Source organism: Scardinius erythrophthalmus (assembly GCF_964197995.2).
Source record: "Scardinius erythrophthalmus genome assembly, chromosome: 22".
NCBI lineage: Eukaryota > Metazoa > Chordata > Actinopteri > Cypriniformes > Leuciscidae > Scardinius > Scardinius erythrophthalmus.
The window spans coordinates 5,705,842-5,727,010 of NC_138242.1; the positions used below are offsets into that span (position 1 = coordinate 5,705,842).

Consider the following 21,169-nt stretch of genomic DNA (forward strand, 5'->3'; position numbering starts at 1 on the left):
TTTTTATGATTATCTGTCTATTAAATCCCTCTTTCCTTGCCATATGCAAAGCTGGAATGTTTGGATTTTGGTCCCTGTCTGTTGTATTGCCTTCCTTCAGAGTTCCCAAATAATCAAGTGTGCACACAGTTGGGGTATTTTTTTTCTTTTTCTTTTTCTTTTTCTCGAAAAGAACCATTGTTTACACAACAACAGCTTTCAGCGACCACTGAAACATTATGTCCAAAGAGAGGATATGATGTCGTCTCCTGACAGGAAGTGTGACAGGCCACAGATGGCTCATTTGCACCAGATAATGACTCAAACAGAAATACCATCACCATCCAACTGTCTTTCCCATTAGACTTGGGGCACAAGGGTTGATTGAAGATGCAGACACAATCTAACATATTTGTTATCATATTTGATATATGGATGTTTGCGGTCTTTGCAGACGCTCTCTGAAAGTGCTGTTTGTGCAGAGTACAGTTCAGGTTCAGTGCAGGGTCACAGTGGGGAAACAGCAATCAGTCTCGGCTCTTATGTCACTTCCTGTCATGTTAGGATGTTTTTGTGACCACCCTGTGTGTTTGTGGTTGTCCATTTCACCCTGTTGAGGATCATTGTTATTGTTAAATAAATCTTAACCTATTAAAAATATATATTTTTAATTGAATTGATGCTGAAAATCTTGAAAAAATGCATATTAATATAATTACAAATTAATATTAATTAATATATATTAATATAATATATAGTTTAATATTAATATATTAAAAGTTAGTTGGAATTTCTTTTTTTTATATTTAGAAAAGTTTAAGTTGAAGTTCTAAGATTGATAAAACTGCAATAAAAATGAACAAAAGCAGATAAGGTTATTTAAGCCGTCAGGCCCGTCACCCTGCGTTATTTCAACTTAGTTTTGAAATAATTGTGTTTAACAGCAGCATTTGTGTTAAAAAACTGCATTACTCATGACGGCGTGCAGAAAATTCCTCCAATCAGAGAGTCTAAACAAACAAAATGCACCAAAATATCTTGTTAGCTCCGCCCCCTCCCATTGAGGACTGTGAATGTAATATAGTCGGTCTCCCTATGCTCTCAAAATACTTTCATATTTGAATATATACTTAAAATATAATCAACATTTTTAAATGGGTAGATTTATATTTCTCCATCATGTTTTGATTATGCTGTTCGCAGTGATTTATGGCATTGTAGTTCTTTTTACCTCAATAAAGGCATTAGATTTTTACATACTTTTTTGCTTCAAATCAAAGTTTGTAATGTTATAATTCACCTCGTAGCTGGTTGACTTGGTTCATGCATGGCATGCTGTGCAGTTTATAATGAACACTTAAAAAGAAAAAAATATATAGTGAAAAGTACTGCTGGCAAAAATAATTGTATTAAACAGTAGTATTGTACATGACCTAATTCAAAGAGTGGAGTCCACTTATATTGTATGCAGTAATACATTCAGCTAGACTATTTATTTAATACCATTTTATCATGTGCCAGCTGAAAATTATTGCAAATAATAGCATTTGCAATTTTTGCAATTTTTTATTATAAAAATAATAGCATGCCTCTTCTTAATATCCCTAATTATTTAAGGCACAAACCAGAGTTGTAATGTTTAACTTGAACTAAAGCCATTATAAATCGTTAAATAAACGGTTGGAATAAAGTGAAATAAAAATAAATTGTTGAAATAAACCTGAAAAAAGTATGACTGACAAATTAGAAATGAAGCCTTGGAAATGAACTGAAATAAGTTGAAGTGCACCAAAATTACTAAAACTAAAATTGAAGTGGGTATAAATGAAAGCAAATTGTTAATATAAAAAACAATCCCTTTAAAATGAGTTGATGTTGAGCTGAGAGAGAAACAGTCCAGCTGTCGCAGCTCTTGCCGGCTCTATTAGTGAATTAGTGATTGATATTGTCAAGATTTGCATCATTCCAGTGTGAGTGAGAGAGAAGCAGGCTAGTGTCTTGTGTGAGTTCATTGAGTTCAGTGTTCAGTCTCTCAGCATCAGCTCAGAGTTCACTGAAGCCTGAACACCTCCATTATGCTGCGTGTGCTCTCGGATGCTTTCCTCACACATCTCACACCCTGGAGACTTTAAAGTGCAGCTCAGTGGATGGCAAAGGATTTTTTGGGTTAAAAAAAATTACCCTCAATTTTAAAAACAAATCAAAAGTGTTTACAAAAACGTGCATACTGTGCATTTTGTGTTTTAAAGTACTAGTATTAATAGTGTATGTTAATATTAAATATTTGCATGTAATAATATTATTATAAGAATATTAAATTACCCATTAAGCAGTGGGGTCCACATTTTGATCCACATTTTTAATGTTTATCTTGGTGCCTTGTATGTGCATCACTTTAAACAGTTTTTACGAGTTGATGGATACATTTAAATGATTTGAATTATAGCTCTATTTCCACCCACTTTTATGCACATTTCATATAAATTAAAAAAAATGTGCATAAAAAAAGTATGTGCTCAATTGAGGCTCATACACATTTTTTTTTTTTTTTTACTATGATGGAAACACATTTACCAAATAAATCCCTTGATGGGCAAAAAAAACAAAAACAAAAACTTTTTAATGAAAAAAAACTTGCGCTACTTTGCCCGAGCAGTGGATGTGATTGGGTATCTGGACAAACCAGTGGACTAATTGCATCTCACAGAATCTCAAATGTTGATTTGATCATTCTGAAATGCCCGAGCCAAAGTCTGTCATCAGAATTTGATTTGTTTTAATTCCCTCCCAGAAGCTTCTCAGACGACTGCGAAAGTAATTTGTGGTGAAGGAAAAATGAGCCACAGTTGCTTTCCCGATTGCAGCAAGTTCCATTTTTATTAGATATTTTGCGCCAATTTCCCAGGAAGTGATTATTTTGTTCTCTTGAACACATGGGATGGTAACACTGATTTATTCACAAAAGTTTTAAGCAGTATTCTATTTTGCGTCGGAAGTTAAATTCACAACTTTGGGTGGAAACATAACTATTGACTGAAAACATTGTCTCAGAATTGTGTGTAAACGGTGCAACCCTCCAAATCCATTAAAGACACTGAAAGAGAGGGTCGTCAATGAAAAAGTGCAGTTATGTCTCATGAAAAAAGGAAGTACATGTTTCAAAACTTCCTTGAGTAAGTAGCTCATGTGACAAATGGACTTTTTTGCTCTTGTCATGTGGCTCTGGGTCAGTGTTTGGGAATTTGCGTATGACGTCCAGGTGGCACTTTCCACTGAGGGCTTTGTGTGTGTGTGTGTGTGTGTGTGTGTGTGTGTGTGTGTGTGTGTGTGTGTGTGTGTGTGTGTGTGTATTTATGTGTTTGTAAGTATGTTTTTGTGTGTGTTTGCGTGCTGTGGGCATGATGCCATAAACTGTCCTGTAATCTCGCCTCTGACACCAGCTGTACACACACTGAAGGATTTATTATCCCATCATCTTGATCTTTTATTACTATATTTTGCTCTTGTTGTTTTATTGATTATGGAAGTATATCCACATTTTAAATGCCTTTTGATTGTATGTTGCCTTTAAAAATTAACTGAATTGATGTTTAGTTAAAATTGTTGCCTCTTTACATTTTAAAAAGGGCCCATTATGCTCTTTTTTTAAAGTCTTGATTTAGTTTTTTTCCATATTTGACATTGTTGCAGCTCCTCACTTCCCAGTCTATCAGTAACGCTCTGTTTAGTTCCTGTCTCTATGAAACCCCTCCTTCTGAAAAACACAGTGTGCTCTGATTGGTCGAATGGACCAGTGTGTTGTGATTGGTCAACTGGAAATGTCACGCCCTTACCATAACCGCGAGTTTCAACACACTACTAACTAACTCAACCAGGCCTTGTCCCTTTTTGTTTTTGCGAATGCCTTGGGCGGGAATTATTTAAATGAGGAATATTGTGATGTGTTTGTTCTAGGAAGAAAACTCAAGACTACAATGGAGGCGTTTCAGAAAGTTCAGAAACAGTGTGACACTGATATAGAGAATAACTCCCGCTGGAGGGACTTTGTGCTTTGTAACTTTGCAGAACTTTTTCATGATCAAACAGCAACAATACACTCTAAGAGTAAAAAAGCATAATATGACTAAATATAGACTTTTGTCTAAAGTCTAAACACATGTTCACTGTGCATGAGTTTATTGCCTTCTTGGGAAAAATAAGTAAATTATATTTTGAACTAACCCTTTAATATTATGCGCAGCCGCACACTGTCGTCTAACTACTCTTAAAGCTGAAACATAAAGCAATTGGAACAAAAAAAAAAAATCATAATTTTAACAGCCAGAAAAAAAGTACCGCACTTTTGATTGCAGTTCTTGGAAAAGGTTGTTTAAATTATTTCATGTCCCTCGACTCCCTCCTGGTGAAAATGAGCCCCCTCCAAACAAGAGAAAAGACAGTCAGTCGACTTGCACAGATCAGATGGGATTTGTAGAGCTGATCCTTTCTTTCAATGTGTTGTAATGCACTGCACAGTAAATCTGGATTAACTTCATGTCATTCATACATCTGCATGGATTTCCAGGAGTAGATCCTGATATCAGTCCCTGAGGATATAGCCCCATGTACAGGCAACTGCAGCAGGCCAGTTAAAGTGGATTTCAATTGGCTATCAATGTTTTTATTGTTCATCAGCTGAAAATAGCTCTGAAAGTGATTCTAATCGTATTAATACTCTATGCTGTTATCGTTGTATGGTGTGGCTATTCTCTTAGAATTAGAGTCTGTCTCTTTTTTTTTTACTTTATGGTTATAGTTCTCGGTCTTGCTGTGAATGAGCCTTTAAAGCAACATTATGTAACATTTTTTACCTTAAAATAATGTTTCCAAAATCGTTTCTGTGGTTCATCAAGTCATAACAGGTTGAAAGGCACTTGTGCCTACGCTTTGCGGTCCTTTATCTGCTATAACCACACTATGTAAGATTGCCAGATCGGGTCATGTTTCTGTAGTTCTAATGAGACATAAGAAAACTACAAATTTTACTTGCTTTAAGGCAAGCGTTACAATAGTCATTATTTAGTTTTTCTTCGTTTTTGATGTCACAATACATCATACTTTCATGAAATCATGCATCATACTCTACCTTGTCTGTGGACATCGTTCATTCCAAAGCCGGTTCTGGATAAACAGTGGGCGTGTGTGCGACAGTAGGCCGCGGTGGGCTAAATGATTTGCGACAGCGGTAATGGACAATATCGCTTCCAACCTGTAGGGGGACCGCAGAGGAAAAGTTCCATAGTGTTGCTTTAAGCGTGTACACACTTGTTTCGGCTATGATTTTGCTGTCCGAGACCAATTTTGGAAAGATTTCAATCATTATGATAGCCTGGCTCCACCCTCCTACGTACTTCCGCTTAATTTTTATTTTCCTTCAGGACATCGTCTGGGTTTGCCGTATATTCGTGGGTTTTCTCCGGCCAATTCTTACCTGTCCAATCAGTGAACAGAGGGAGTGGCCGAGAACGATGACGTTGAGGTTGTGCGCTAGTTTGAGTTGTAGTTCAGTAATGGCGGCGGAGAAAGATGCGAGCAAAGCCATTCGGTCCGTTGTGGCAACGCTACCGAATATCCAGAAGTTAAAGCCGGAGCAAGAACAATCTTTGCTGAGTTTTGTTGGAGGCCATGATGTTGTGGCCCTCCTTCCCACGGGGTTCGGGAAAAGTTTGATTTTCCAGCTCGCTCCATTAGTGGGGAATGAGTTGGCTAAGGCGAACCCTAGCGATTGGTTATGGCAGATCCAGAGTGGCTCTGGGAGATCCAATAGTTTTAAACTTCAACAGAGTATCCGCCTTAAAGGTGCCCTAGAATGTGAAATTGAATTTATCTTGGCATAGTTAAATAACAAGAGTTCAGTACATGGACATGACATACAGTGAGTCTCAAACACCATAGTTTTCTCTTTCTTATTTAAATCTCGTTTTTGAAAAACACCCCTGAAAAACAGGCGAATCTCCACATAACACCAACTGTGACGCAACAGTTGGGATCATTAATATGTACGCCTCTAAATATTTGCATAAGCCAGCCCATGCTCAGTGCCAGGCGAAACTGCACAGCCGAATCATCAGAAGTTCTGCAGGTGAAGAAACAAGTGAGGATCATAGAGAAAATGGCAGATCTATCTATAATCTATCTATAATCTATCTATAATCGGATACCGCTACAGTTTAATTCGAAGTTATTAGTTGCTCTGCCCATTTCACCGCAGACTGTTTTTCTAACCTGGAACAATATCAAGCAGCCAGGCTTCTCTCGGCGTCTCAAACGGACGAAGGGGGCAATTTCAACTAACGTTATATTCCCGCAAGCGGTAAGTAGTGATTTTATTAACGATAATTTACACTGTGTTATCTAGATCCAGCGCGATATTGTTTTTTCCTCGAGAGACATCGTGGCTTGCAGACGAGCGAACGAAGCATGGCAGTTGTTCAGTGTTTGGATGTAACTACAAATGAACACAAAAATATTTTTTTAGCTCCTTCATCCGAGCCTCTGGAGAACCAGTGGGTTATGTGAATTTCTGATGTGTAAATGTTCAAGTCCAGACAGATAATCTTTCTCTCAAAGTCGTTCAACACTGTTTATGCATCAGTAAATCGCGTTGCAGTGATAAGATCTTCATTCACGCGATCGACAGGCTGTCATCTGCTCAATGCTGGAATAGATCTAAATACTTAAAAAACTTATCATGATTCGTTAATCCCGATAGCTGTAATAGTAAAAACGTATGATCGCTGTAATAGTAAATGTTTTCCAGATAGCTCTACATGTAATGCCAGATATTTTATATGCAAGCATGTCAGCCAATAACAGCAGAGGGCGTTTACACTGAAGTCTCACAGCAGACACGCCCCTTCAAACAGAGTGTCCAGATCAGGGTATGAAATCAGGCTAGGAAATATGCCTTTTATTTCTAAATTATAACAAATTTTGATCTAATAAACATACTAACATTATAAGGGCACCCCAGGAAACATTATAAAATAATAAAATAATCCATTCTACGGCACCTTTAAAGGAAGTTAACGCTTGTCAATGAAATGAAATGAAATGAAATGAAATGTATGAGAGTCTGGTAGGACCAGGCTATCATTATGAGGCATTGAGTCTTTGTTTGCATGATATTGGAGAATACTGAATCAATAACCTTTGAAATGAATCTTCCAGAATGTAATCAGGCATTGACTGAAAACATTTTTAAATAGGTTGTATCAAACAATCATTCTTTTATCGTTCAGTTTCTATTAAAGTGGATGAATTAGTTTTTTTGCTGTATGAACCAGTGAAATCACCACCACAGCGCTATTGCTCACACTGAGCTGAACAGATTTGGCTTCTACATGCTCTGCAGAGGTGCTGAGTTACTTCAGAACACTACTTCTCATCTTTTGAGCCTCACATCAGCCATGAAACCCCAGTTCCTCCCGTCCAGGGATTTGCAGACCCGTCTGGGTGACAGGAATGAACTTGGCAAGGCTGATGAGATTGAGAGCTGACAGCAGGCGTTGAGCATGATGTGTTTTTGTGGCCTCTTGCATGGAGGAGAAAAAGAGCATTTCTAACTTCCATATTAAATATCTATTAAAGGGTTAGTTCACATGAAAATTTTAATTGTCATTAATTACCCACCCTAATGTTGTTCCAAACCTGAAAGGTCTTCGGAACACAATAAATTAAATCTTTTTAATGAAATCTGAGAGCTTTCTGTCCCTCCATTGACAGCTACGCAACTACCGCTTTGACGCTTCAAAAAGTTAATAAAGAGATGAACAGGTTGAATTTAGGCCTTTATTCACATATATACATTGATCAGCAAACATAAACCGTAGCTCAACCGAACCTGTTTGATGCGCGAGAACAAACCTCTTGCTGAAGCTCAAATGTCAAGTCAAGTCAAGTCAAGTTTATTTATATAGCGCTTTTCACAACACAGGTTGTATCAAAGCAGCTTCACAGTAATAAATTAGAACAATACATCAATGTTTGTTTCTAGTGGAACGTCTACGTTCGGTAATGCTGATCAATAGTATCGTTGATTGATTAATTTAATTAAATATCCCCAAATATCCCCAACTGAGCAAGCCAAAGGCAACAGTGGCAAGGAACCGAAAAACTCCATCAGGTGACCTAATGGAGAAAAAAAAAACCTTGGGAGAACCCGGGCTCAGTCGGGGGCCAGTTCTCCTCTGGCGTTTATGAACTAGAGGTCGGATTTAACTGTAGGATTAAAAGTATTATATGAATGCCTGGCTGAAGAGATGCGTCTTTAATCTAGTTTTAAACTGGGAGAGCGAGTCTGAGCAACGAACAGTATCCGGAAGACTATTCCAGAGTTTTGGTGCTAAATGTGAAAATGCTCTCCCTCCTTTGGTGGACCTAGATATCCTAGGTATGACCAAAAGCCTCGAATTTAGTGACCTTAAAGAGCGCGATGGATTATAGGGCGATAGAAGATCGGTTAAATAGACTGGAGCTAAGCCGTTTAGGGCTTTATAAGTCAGTAGCAATACCTTGTAATTAATACGGGACTTTATAGGTAACCAATGTAGGGATGATAAAATCGGTGTTATATGATCATATTTTCTTGATCTAGTTAGAACTCTAGCGGCGGCATTTTGGACTAACTGTAGCTTGTTTATTAAGGATGCAGGACAACCGGCTAATAACGCATTACAGTAATCTAGTCTCGAGGTCATGAATGCATGAACTAACTTTTCTGCGTCAGAAACTGATAGCATATTACGTAGCTTAGCAATGTTTCTAAGGTGGAAAAAGGCTGTTCTTGTAACATATGAAATATGATTTTCAAAAGACAGGTTGCAGTCTAATATAACACCCAGGTCTTTTACTGTAGAGGATGAAGTAACAGGACATCCTACTATGTTAAAGTTGTATTGTGAGAGGTTTTGTGGGTGGTTTTTTGAACCGATAAGTAGTACCTCTGTCTTGTCTGGATTTAATAAAAGAAAATTATGCGTCATCCAATCTTTTATATCTTTAACACACTCTGTCAATTTGGATAATTTAGCGTTTTCATCTGGCCGTGATGAAATATAGATTTGAGTGTCATCAGCATAACAATGGAAACTAATTCCATGTTTCCTTATAATATTTCCAAGTGGCAGCATATATATTGAGAATAATAGAGGGCCTAACACAGATCCCTGCGGCACTCCATAGTTTACTGGAGTTATGATAGATTTTTCTCCATTTAAATAAACAAAATGGTAGCGGTCAGATAAATACGATCTAAACCAGCTTAATGCTTGTCCTTGAACACCAGTATAATTTTGTAGTCGATCTAAGAGTATTGTATGATCTATAGTATCGAACGCAGCACTAAGATCAAGTAAAACTAATATTGAGATACAGCCTTGGTCAGAAGCTAAAAGTAAATCATTTGTGATTTTAACGAGCGCAGTTTCAGTGCTATGATGCGGCCTGAATCCAGACTGTGATGCGTAACACGAGAATGAACCTCATTGGTTCTTTCTGAAACTCAAACGTGCTGCGTAACATGAGAATGAACCTCATTGGTTCTTGCTGAAGCTCAAACGTGCTGCGTAACATGAGAATGAACCTCATTGGTTCTTGCTGAAGCTCAAACGTGATGCGTAACACGAGAATGAACCTCATTGGTTCGTGCTGAAGCTCAAACGTGATGCGTAACACGAGAATGAACCTCATTGGTTCTTGCTGAAGCTCAAACGTGATGCGTAACACGAGAATGAACCTCATTGGTTCTTGCTGAAACTCAAACGTGATGCGTAACACGAGAATGAACCTCATTGGTTCTTGCTGAAGCTCAAAAGTGATGCGTAACACGAGAATGAACCTCATTGGTTCTTGCTGAAGCTCAAACGTGATGCGTAACACGAGAATGAACCTCATTGGTTCTTGCTGAAGCTCAAACGTGATGCGTAACACGAGAATGAACCTCATTGGTTCGTGCTGAAGCTCAAACGTGATGCGTAACACGAGAATGAACCTCATTGGTTCTTGCTGAAACTCAAACGTGATGCGTAACACGAGAATGAACCTCATTGGTTCTTGCTGAAGCTCAAAAGTGATGCGTAACACGAGAATGAACCTCATTGGTTCTTGCTGAAGCTCAAACGTGATGCGTAACACGAGAATGAACCTCATTGGTTCTTGCTGAAGCTCAAACGTGATGCGTAACACGAGAATGAACCTCATTGGTTCTTGCTGAAGCTCAAAAGTGATGCGTAACACGAGAATGAACCTCATTGGTTCTTGCTGAAGCTCAAACTTGATGCGTAACACGAGAATGAACCTCATTGGTTCTTGCTGAAGCTCAAACGTGATGCGTAACACGAGAATGAACCTCATTGGTTCTTGCTGAAGCTCAAACGCGATGCGTAACACGAGAATGAACCTCATTGGTTCGTGCTGAAGCTCAAACGTGATGCGTAACACGAGAATGAACCTCATTGGTTCTTGCTGAAACTCAAACGTGATGCGTAACACGAGAATGAACCTCATTGGTTCTTGCTGAAGCTCAAACGTGATGCGTAACACGAGAATGAACCTCATTGGTTCGTGCTGAAGCTCAAACGTGATGCGTAACACGAGAATGAACCTCATTGGTTCTTGCTGAAGCTCAAAAGTGATGCGTAACACGAGAATGAACCTCATTGGTTCTTGCTGAAGCTCAAACTTGATGCGTAACACGAGAATGAACCTCATTGGTTCTTGCTGAAGCTCAAACGTGATGCGTAACACGAGAATGAACCTCATTGGTTCTTGCTGAAGCTCAAACGTGATGCGTAACACGAGAATGAACCTCATTGGTTCTTGCTGAAGCTCAAAAGTGATGCGTAACACGAGAATGAACCTCATTGGTTCTTGCTGAAGCTCAAACGTGATGCGTAACACGAGAATGAACCTCATTGGTTCGTGCTGAAGCTCAAACGTGATGCGTAACACGAGAATGAACCTCATTGGTTCTTGCTGAAGCTCAAACGTGATGCGTAACACGAGAATGAACCTCATTGGTTCTTGCTGAAGCTCAAACGTGATGCGTAACACGAGAATGAACCTCATTGGTTCGTGCTGAAGCTCAAACGTGATGCGTAACACGAGAATGAACCTCATTGGTTCTCACACGTCAAGCGAACATGATTGAGCTTCCGTTTACCACAACTGATTAATGATTGTTACATGCAAATAAAAGTTAATTACTCAATTGGTAAGTTACTTAAATTCAATCTGTTCATCATATAAAACGATCGAGTCTCTTCAGAAAATTTGGACTAAACCACTCGATTCATAAGGATTAGTTTTATGATCTTTTTATGAACTTTTTGAAGTATCAAACTTAAAGTGGTGGTTGAAAAAACAAAGTAACTGCTTGATTCTGCAGCAAATCATCTTAGTAGAACAGCAGAATGATTAAAAATGATACGGCCACTGTCATACGCAAGTGAGTGGCCACTGGCCGTCCATCTATTCTAGTCCTGGATGTCCTCTTCATGTGGCTTTGCTCTTCTTGAGTGTGAACATGCACATTTGTCAGTGACTGCAGGGGGAATGTTGACAGCAGTGGGCACTGATGCCAGGCAGACTCTAGGGCTTCATGCCAGCCTGTGCTGTCCAATGAGCCGTGCCCGAGACAGGCCACAGCTGGTGCTGTTAAACTGGGCTACAGCCGCAATTCAGGACAGAAACATTCATTGACCTAATTCAATATTTTACAGTATTGATTAAGAATAATTATGAGCTATTGGCTCATATCTTTTATATCCTTAATGCCTTTGCTAAAACATTTATAGAATGTAAAATACCACATTGGGCCTCTGGAAACATTGTTACATTGAATCACTATTTTGAACTGATTACTGAAATGAACTTTTTGAGATTTAAAGCTGACTTTTAGTGTTTTTTAGAGCCATGCCATTGGATGTAATTTAAACTAATAAATATATGCCCGTCTTAAGCCTAGTCCCATTTCTTATTATTGTTAAAAATGTTATATATTATTAAACTGTTAAAATTTTATGATTTTGTTTATTATTTATATTTAATTCAACTATTAAAAAAGGAATCCAGAAAAAAAAAAAAATTGGAAAATTATAAAATAAAACCGGTTTCATAAGGCCCTAACATGTAGTTTTGCACATGCTTGAAAGATACGGATTTGTACATGCTCTAGTGTGCTTGGTAAGTGTGTGTTAGAAGCTGTTTCCCGAGTATGAGGAAGTCATGGGGTGTTCAGACCTCCTCCTCTTCACAATATACTGAGGGTGGGTCTCAGGAAAAGAGGAAATGACTCAATCCCATTGAAAACTGTGGTTGCCACATGTTCTGCCATGAGTATGCACTTTTTTTTCTTCGTCAATAAAACACATTAATATTACAGTGTATGTATCCAGCTGCCCATACACCTCTCTGAGACCGGCAGCACATTCACAGTTCTCTGGTCTCCCCTCCACTTTTTCATCCGCATCCACCTTTCTCTCCCACACAGCTCCATCTTTTATTAATCAGCCTTTCCTCTGCACCTCACAGCGCTTCATACGTCTCTCAGTCGAGGCTCATTTGAGATTCAAGTGGCTCTTCCGCATAAAAAAGACACGGCTTCAAAAGACTTACAACACAATACAGCTGCCTGCTCACGTGGCTGTCTCTGAAGCCGTTATTTCACTGTCACGATTATGTTCAGTTTCACAAATCTCAAACGCTGCATTAAGTGATGATGATGATGATGATGATGATGATGATGATGATGTCTTTAGTATTGGCTGTTGTGGTTTTAGAGGCTCTGGGTTCCTTGTTTCCTGGTCGGGGTGTGCCACAACGCCAGTTTCCTCTGATGACATCGTGTGTGTGTGTGTGTGTGTGTGTGTGTGTGTGTGTGTGTGTGTGTGTGTGTGTGTGTGTGTGTGCGCACATCCGTCTGAAAGTCGGAAGGAATCTGTGCAGAAAGGAAGTTTCTTAAATAAAAAATTAAAAATAAATTCTTACATAAATTAAATAATTAAATTAAACAATTAAATACTTAAAAAATATATATAGTATTAATATAAAATGTAAATTGAATTTATAATAAATGTTATAATAAAAAAATGAAGTTTCAAGTCTGTGTATTGATGATAACTAGAATTGATGGCAGGCAACAATACAATAAAATAAAATATATTTTACAATAAATGTTATAAACATTACTCTAATATAAATTTTAATATAAACATAAGAATAAATATAGTATGTTTATTGCAGTATATGTACTGTAAAATTAAATACAAATGATTATGGGTTTTAGTCCCTCATTCAGAAATTGTGCACAAATGGTCCTCGGTTCCCATGATCATAAATCTGCCCCCTAGTGTTGGTATAATGGCATAGCAGAGTAAAAACATACATATTACTGTACATTACTGTACATCTTTGCAGCATGCAGTATTGATTGATTTATTTTTTATTGTTTTTTTTGTGTGTCAATTGCCAAAATATGCCATTTACTAACAGAGTATGCTAGTGTTGTTATTGTTATTAAATAAAATAATTAAAAATCATCTTGGTTAATTGAAAAAAAGAGCTGTATAATTATACTGTATAAGTATAACATAAATATTAGAACGGAAAGTGAAATAAAACAAGTTGAAGTACTAAAATGACTTAAAATTGAAATGAAATAAAAACTGAAATAAAATTAAATGAAACATATTTACAAAAATATAGCACAACTAAAACATGAACTAAAAATGAAAACAAATGAATAAAAGTTAACTCCAAATATGAATAAATACTATAATAGTATATAAATGACACTGTTCTGAACAGTCAGTATTTTGCTACATCTAATTATTTTACATGTCGCCATTTTTCAAGGCTGTGTGTCTGGCTTGCCTGATGAAATGTTTCCCGGTTTTGCTTATTCTAGTAATACTTAAAGCTACACTGTGTAATATTTGAAGTTGATTTTTAGCAAAAAAACACGTTATTTCAAGATTATACGTTCTCATTAAGGTGTAATCACTTCAACCAACTAATTAGTATTCTCATAAGTGTATAATCTGCCATTTAGAATACATACGACCGAGTCGCTCGAATGGTGGAAGCCATGTTGCGCATCCATCTTGAAAATACATTAGCCAAAGAGGGACATACAAGCTTCGCCTTTCGCGTTTTTACACGCAGTGGCACCGTGACGAATGCGAGAGGGAGATTTGTTCGCGTTTGCCTGCAGATTTGAAATAATACGGCCACCGTAGGAGTTAAAACGCCTTTGGAATGGGACGAGCTAGAAAGTAATATTCAGTTGGTAGTCCTATACAATTTCACCGCTAGATGGGAGTAAATCCTACACAGTGTAGCTTTAAATAGTAACTCAATCCTCAGTTTTGAATAACAAATGGTCTTTCTCTTTTTCTCTCCTCAGAGCTCAACATGGAGTACAATCCTTCGGACCACCCGCGCGCCAGCACCATCTTTCTCAGCAAGTCTCAAACAGACGGTGAGAGAGACATGATGAGTGGGACAGTCTCCCCTTAAGACTGGATGCTGGAAGGGAACGTTAATTAAAACGAAACCACGGTCAGGATTGCTTCAGCCGGATCCAAGCGAAGCGCACAGATGGCCCTAACTTAGTCAGACCAAACATTCCCTCCTCAGAGAAAACTTTCAATAATAGTTTGATTTAACACGATACCCCTGGGTGATGATGCTTTATTAACTGTCAGCTCTTCCCAGTGGGTGATATGTCTACCCGGGGAAATGTTATGATATTCTCCTTGTTTCTCAGGGAATTGTTAGCGAGATGTTTTGTGACTCTGGTCTATCAGACGCCTCATGGTTCCAGTGACAAAACACAATTAGTGGCGTATGAACTGTGAAGTCAGGGACGAGTAAATGTCAGCCTTGTTATCCATGCTCAGATTTAATTTAGAAACCTTCTTGTTTTTCAGTTATTTTACCCAACAAGAAAGGTACGTTTGATCTCAGCGTGTTTGTTAGTCTGCTGCTGTGTTGTGCTGAAGCTTTATAGATTCAGAATGCCTGTAGTTTGATTGTATGCTGTAAGCTGCTTTTTATGTTCAGGAAGCTACTTTTCATAAGCAACAAGCTACTCCGTTTAACCGCAGTGACGCTATACCCTTTGTAGTTAGCTACACTACAAGCTAACTAAAAGTAGCTAACTACATTGCAGCATATTTGGGGCAACAGCTTTTCAGATTAAAGGGGTGGTTGATTATAAATTCACTTTTCTAACTTTAGTTAGTGTGTAATGTTGCTGTTTGAGCATAAACAACATCTGCAAAGTTACAATGCTCAAAGTTCAAAGCAAAGGGAGATATTTGCTTTTAAAGAAATTTATTTTTAAGGACTACAACAAACGGCTGGTAGAGACTACACCACATTCCTCCTGGGTTAGTGACATCACCAACCCTAAAGTTGACATAAACCCTGTCCCCTGAACACGATTTATAGATCATCAAGACAGAATATGCTAATCAATGACTAGAAGATAACTACACATAAGCTACATAAATTCACTAACTAACCATTCAGAAATGTTGTCTACATGTTGTCACTTCTTCTTGAGTCTCTCCATCTTTGTCTGACTCCGGTTTGAACATAAAAGGCTGAAAGTTTTTGAAATTTTCAGTGCATGTCTGTGTGAGGTAAAAAGACACAAGCTGTTGAAGCTCCGCCCCCTGTGCCGGGAGCAGCAGCTCATTTGCATTTAAAGGAACAGACACAAAACGGTGTTTTTGCTCACCCTCAAAGAGTGACAATTTTAACATGCTATATAAAAATATCTGTGGGGTATTTTGAGCTAAAACTTCACATACACATTCTGGGGACATCAAAGACTTATTTTACATCTTGTGAAAAGGAAATTATACCACCCCTTTAATGTATTGTTTTAAAAATCACAGCAGCATTAAACACATTAATTTACACTCAATTTAGTGCCATTAAGGGGTTATGCATGTTGACAATGTTGTTAATTCTGTCCTGTGTGTCTGGCTGCGCAGCTGTTTGTGTAGATTTGTGTATGCTATGCTGTCATCTGTAGGCTTTTAGTGCTGTAGTTTAGATACATAGTAATTATATAGATGCACATATTGTCAAACTCCTAATCTGAGGATAGTCATTAGTCATTTATTGGTTTTGTTATTTGTGTTTGTGTACGTGAGGGGTGTCAGACTCTAGGGATTTCAAAAGTGACTCCATCCCACATTGCGTCAAAAACCGACTCTTCATTTTCACCTGCAGTCATATGAGTCAGATTTTAACATATCGCCTGTCAGTCAAAATAACTGGCTCCGCCTACAGATATAATAGAGGTCGCTGAAAATGAAATCACGATTTCACAATGTCAAATTATCTTAAAGCGAATCATCTGGTTGCTAAAGGACAGTTATCTTATGGTAAAGATGTCTTTCGTTGTTGCATTTAAGCAGTTAAACAAACTACTGTACCAGACACACCAAACCGACATCAAAGAACTAGCAGCGATTTGTGGTGTCACCTAGGGTTGGCCAATTCTGGAATCGGATACTTAAATTCAGGAATCGGATACTTGTTATAAAACAAAAATTCTGATTTCCTCTCATCGATTCCTTTCTGTCCATTTTAATATGATTTTAAACCATTCAAACGCAAGAAGACTTGCGCGCTGTTTTCTGTGATTCGCACACATCCAGAACATGCCGCCTCTCACACTGAATACTGCGCGCTTCCGTGTCTTTTTGCACTTGTACACACAAATACACACAAAAATGTGCCAAAATATTCTCGTAAACACAGTCGGTTATGTCTTAAGTGAACGTAAACAGTTGACAAATGCATAACAGTATATTGGATCCATGCAGCTTTTAAAGTGACAGAAGCCTAAAATCCCTGCTGCCGTCTCTATAATAACGATAATCAAACGACAAAAGACAAAGAGACAATTCAGTTGCAGTTCTTGACTGAATCATTTTTGTAATGTATATTTTATTTATAAAGTGCAGTGTTGTTTTACATTTGATTACAGTTTCTCTGGGTTTCTATACAGACAGACAGTTTCTATACCTGAACATCTTAAAACAGTTTATTTCAATAATATCTTTGTTCAGTTGTATTTATTTGTGCAATTTCTAATTTGTTTCTTTTTTGATTACTGAGTGTTTGTTAGGCTAGTTGTTTTTGCTATGGTATTTTTTAAACCATAGGCAAAAGTTCCTTGTGTAATTGGTTTATAGATGTTGTAGATGGTATTCAGCTACAATGAAATGTTTTGTAGTAAGATTTTTTTTTTTTTTTTTTTTTTTTTTTTTACCAGATTGGAATTGAAATAAGGAATCTATCAGAATCGGAATTGATAATCAGGATCGGAATTGTTAAAATTAAAACGATACTCTACTCTAGTGTCACCTCATGTCTGGGCCAAAAAGTTGAGCTTGAACACACAGCAAAGACTACAGCCAATTACCAACTAGCATGTACATTCTGTGTCTGTGTGAGAGGAAATAATTTTCCATACCAGCAGGTGGCAGTAGTCTTTATTTGTCATTATAAAAATGAAACCAAAAAAGCTAGGACAAGCAGTGTGTACCATTTTCACACCAGTCTTGCTAATCACTCCTTCTGCTTTTCTTCTTGTACTCTGGTTGGCTAATCTGTACAGCCAATCATAGTGATCTCATTGACGGGCTCAGTCACAAATTCAACATGCTCAAGCGGCCAAAAATCAATTTTGCTCACGCAATCAGCATGGTGATCTGGTGTTTTCTCCAAAATAAAAGCTCAAGGGTTTATTTCTTGCAAGTGAAGAAATCAGGACAAAAGTATTGTAATTTTCCTATACTATAGTGTAATGTAAAATATCCTTTTGAAATATTTTCATTTATTTTTTATTTTAATTTATACAGTACATTTATAGGCTATATGGATTGTACGTCATAGTAATACTTATATAAATCATAAACACCAGTGATAATGTAATATAGACTTGAGACTCTATAACTAAAAAGATGTTTGAGCCCTCTTTAATGTCGAGGTACAAGTCAATGCTTTTTCTTTGTTCAATGTGCACAGTTCATGGGTTGAAGCCAGTTGAAGCTCTTAATTTTGAGCTCTCAAAGTGTACCAGATTGATGCATTTAACCTTAAAATGTAAAAAAAAATCTTCCGGGGGAGCATGCCCCCCAACCCCCCTAGTGGGACAAAGGTCTACCCAACATAGTTTTACAAAATCTTATGGGAAAAAATTAGCATTTATGAACTTTACTCCCTCCAGCATAGTTCAACAAAAATCTTGCCTAGGGTGCCAAAAAGGCAAGAAATGGCCCTGGCCAGATGTTTCTAATTATGCGTACGCTCAGCTCGCTTATGTGCCTTACATTTTTTCACACTAATTAGTTTGTCCACAAGGTGGCAACACTGAACCCACCTATTTTTTCAGAGTCGAAAAAGAATGTGCTCATATGAAGGGTTTAAGAGATGCACAACTCTAATTTAAATGAGTATAAAGACATTTTTATTGCTCATGACTTCTGGAAAGAAATAGCACAGACACTGTACAATGATAATACTTTCTAGTGCGCATGTGTCAAATGTCTGTATTCATTAGGGGTCTGCCATATCATACTGTCCACGATAACAACGGGATAATTTTTACATGATCGAAATTTGTCATATCGCGATATCAATGATATAGCGGCGCGATGACGTATGGCGCATAGGTCTCTCAAAATGGGTTGCACAAGTCAAGCGCGCTGCAGGCGGCGCACTCATGCGCTTAGGAGTCGGGAAATGACGGAATTGTCACTTGCACAATCGGGCCAGCAGAGCATCGTAACTAACGTTTATCATTTTCACGTCTTTTTAAAGGTGGTATCAGTGATTTCAGGTCCAAAAATATTTTTATCACATTCATCTAATCTTTCCTAACAATCCGCTAGCTGCCCGCCCCATAAGCATGCCGTCAAAAAAACGCGTCTCTGTAGGCAGCCTAGGCTCTGAGATCTGCACACAAAAACAAATGGTTTAGCCAAACACTCAAAACCAAAACAAATAGTGTTCCAACCAATCACAGACAGGGGGAGGGTATTGTGAGGTTTTGAGCCAGCTTTTTCTTCAGCTCTGACTTCGCGTGCAGCCGTGCACGAGCACAAATCCTCACAACACCCTCCCCCTGTCGGTGATTGGTTGGAACACTATTTGTTTTGGTTTTGATTGTTTGGCTAAACCATTTGTTTTTGTGTGCAGATCTCAGAGCCTAGGCTGCCTACAGAGACGCGTTTTTTTGACGCCATGCTTATGGGGCGTGCAGCTAGCGGATCGTTAGGAAAAAAAATAAAAATATTTTTGGGCCTGAAATCACTGATACCACCTTTAAGTCATATCAGTTTAAACATTCAAGCGATTTTTTTCCAGTACTCGCATGCTCTCTGAGAGATGGGTGTACACATACAGTAAAACCGCCTCACAAACAGCTCGCGAGTAACAAAAGTTATTTTTCGCGGATTATATCGCCTTAACGAAAAAAAAACACACAAAATTGTGTCAAAATTACGGTTATGGTTAGTATACTCGTGAATACAGTCGGTTATGTCTTAAATGTGACAGTGTGACAGACAGAATAATGAAACGGTAATGGATCCGTGCACTAGCTCTAAAAGTGACAGCAGACATATGTGTCTGTCATTAATGTTGTCGTCAAAACAACAAAAGATACCTTTAATTGTAAGGAATCAGAATTAATAGCCTATGTATTTAATTTAGTCAGGACTAAAAGACTATCAGTGTTATTTTTCATTTGATTACTTTATTCAGTTTCTGTAGTATTTCTGAATACTAGTGTTAGACCTATCCAAAAAAAATTCTCTTTATTTGTATTAATTTTTGCTACTTTTTTCAATTTAATTCAAAGATTGAAATCAAGCTTCCTTGTGTTGTGTAAACTCTTAACAACACAATTACGCCATTATAAAATTGCAATGGGTGAGCAAACATTTAGGTGAGATTAAAGTAATAAAAATAAATTGTCTAAAAATTGCCCATTGGGCATTTAGCTCATTGGAAAAGGATGGAAAATGCCCTTCATTTTGTTTGCACTTAAAAATGCTGCTGCCTGCCAGCTGCAATCACCAATAAAAGTTGTTCCATATATTTTTTTCTATATCATCATTAATAAAATTATATCACAATATTTCAATAATATTTGCGATAATGATGAGGCTAAATCGCCCACCCCTAGTGTTCACGCATAAATCAAATGAAGTATACTTTGAAAGGCTATGGCTGTGTCCCAAATCACATACTCTCTTGAGTTGGTACTTATTTTGAACAAGTCATTACTTCACGAGTGCTAAAAACGTATTTTCTTTATAGTATTAATGCAATCTGGACGTACTACATTCGGCAGTAATTTGCCAAATCTTAATTTGGCAGTTCTTGGCTAGAATAAGTGGACCAGACTTCATGCTGAAACTCAAAAATAAGAAGCTTTTTTTTTGAGAAGTTGAATTTACAACACATTTCTTTTTCATTTCTCTGCCCCCCCGAACTGTTGATAATGAAATACAGACCAAGACCTCAGATTGTTAGATGCTTCACTCTTAATGTTACTGACATAACAGTAATTGTGGCCCTTGTCTTTTTGTCTTACTCTTATCAACTGTATCGACTGTTGTGTTAGTGTTGGTAATTATGCGTTTCTCTTTACAGTTCGGGAAAAACGGAAAAGTCTGTACGTCAACCATGTAAGTAGCAGCAGCAGCTGCGATGACATCAGTGGTTATGTGTCTTCTGGTAGTGCGATTCTCATAATGCTTGTGTCTGCAATGAAGATATTTCCCTCAAGTGTCACAACACTCACACAACTAATCGAATCCAACAGTCAACCACCACATGAGAATGCTCAAACCAATATTGCATGAGTCTCTGGGCTTGTGTTGCATCAGTAACTGCAATTATTTGCCGTTCAATGTTTTAATTCTATATAAATGATTTAATATGCATGGCTTGATTATATTCATTTCATTACCGCATGCTCTTCATACTAAATTTGCTATGACTAGCTTATGCTTTGTTCCTATTTTAATGTCTTTTACTTGCTTTGCAAGTTAACACACATTGCGGAGTCAAAGGTAAATATTTGCTCATTGCTCTATTGATTTTCCTAGATAATGTG

The 21,169-nt window shown here is 37.6% G+C and overlaps 1 protein-coding gene across 2 annotated transcripts in view; it reads left to right on the top strand.

The window, feature by feature from the left end:
* Window positions 1–21,169, top strand: part of ccny (cyclin Y) — a 59,261-nt gene that overhangs the window by 24,851 nt on the left and 13,241 nt on the right. The window contains exons 2-4 of one of the 2 annotated variants that reach the window (XM_081352387.1): window positions 14,423–14,497; window positions 14,949–14,969; window positions 20,704–20,738. In XM_081352387.1, coding sequence (XP_081208513.1) covers window positions 14,423–14,497; window positions 14,949–14,969; window positions 20,704–20,738 — 131 coding nt within the window. The remainder of the gene's footprint in view (window positions 1–14,422; window positions 14,498–14,948; window positions 14,970–20,703; window positions 20,739–21,169) is intronic. The other variant, XM_081352388.1, reaches the window with a different exon arrangement.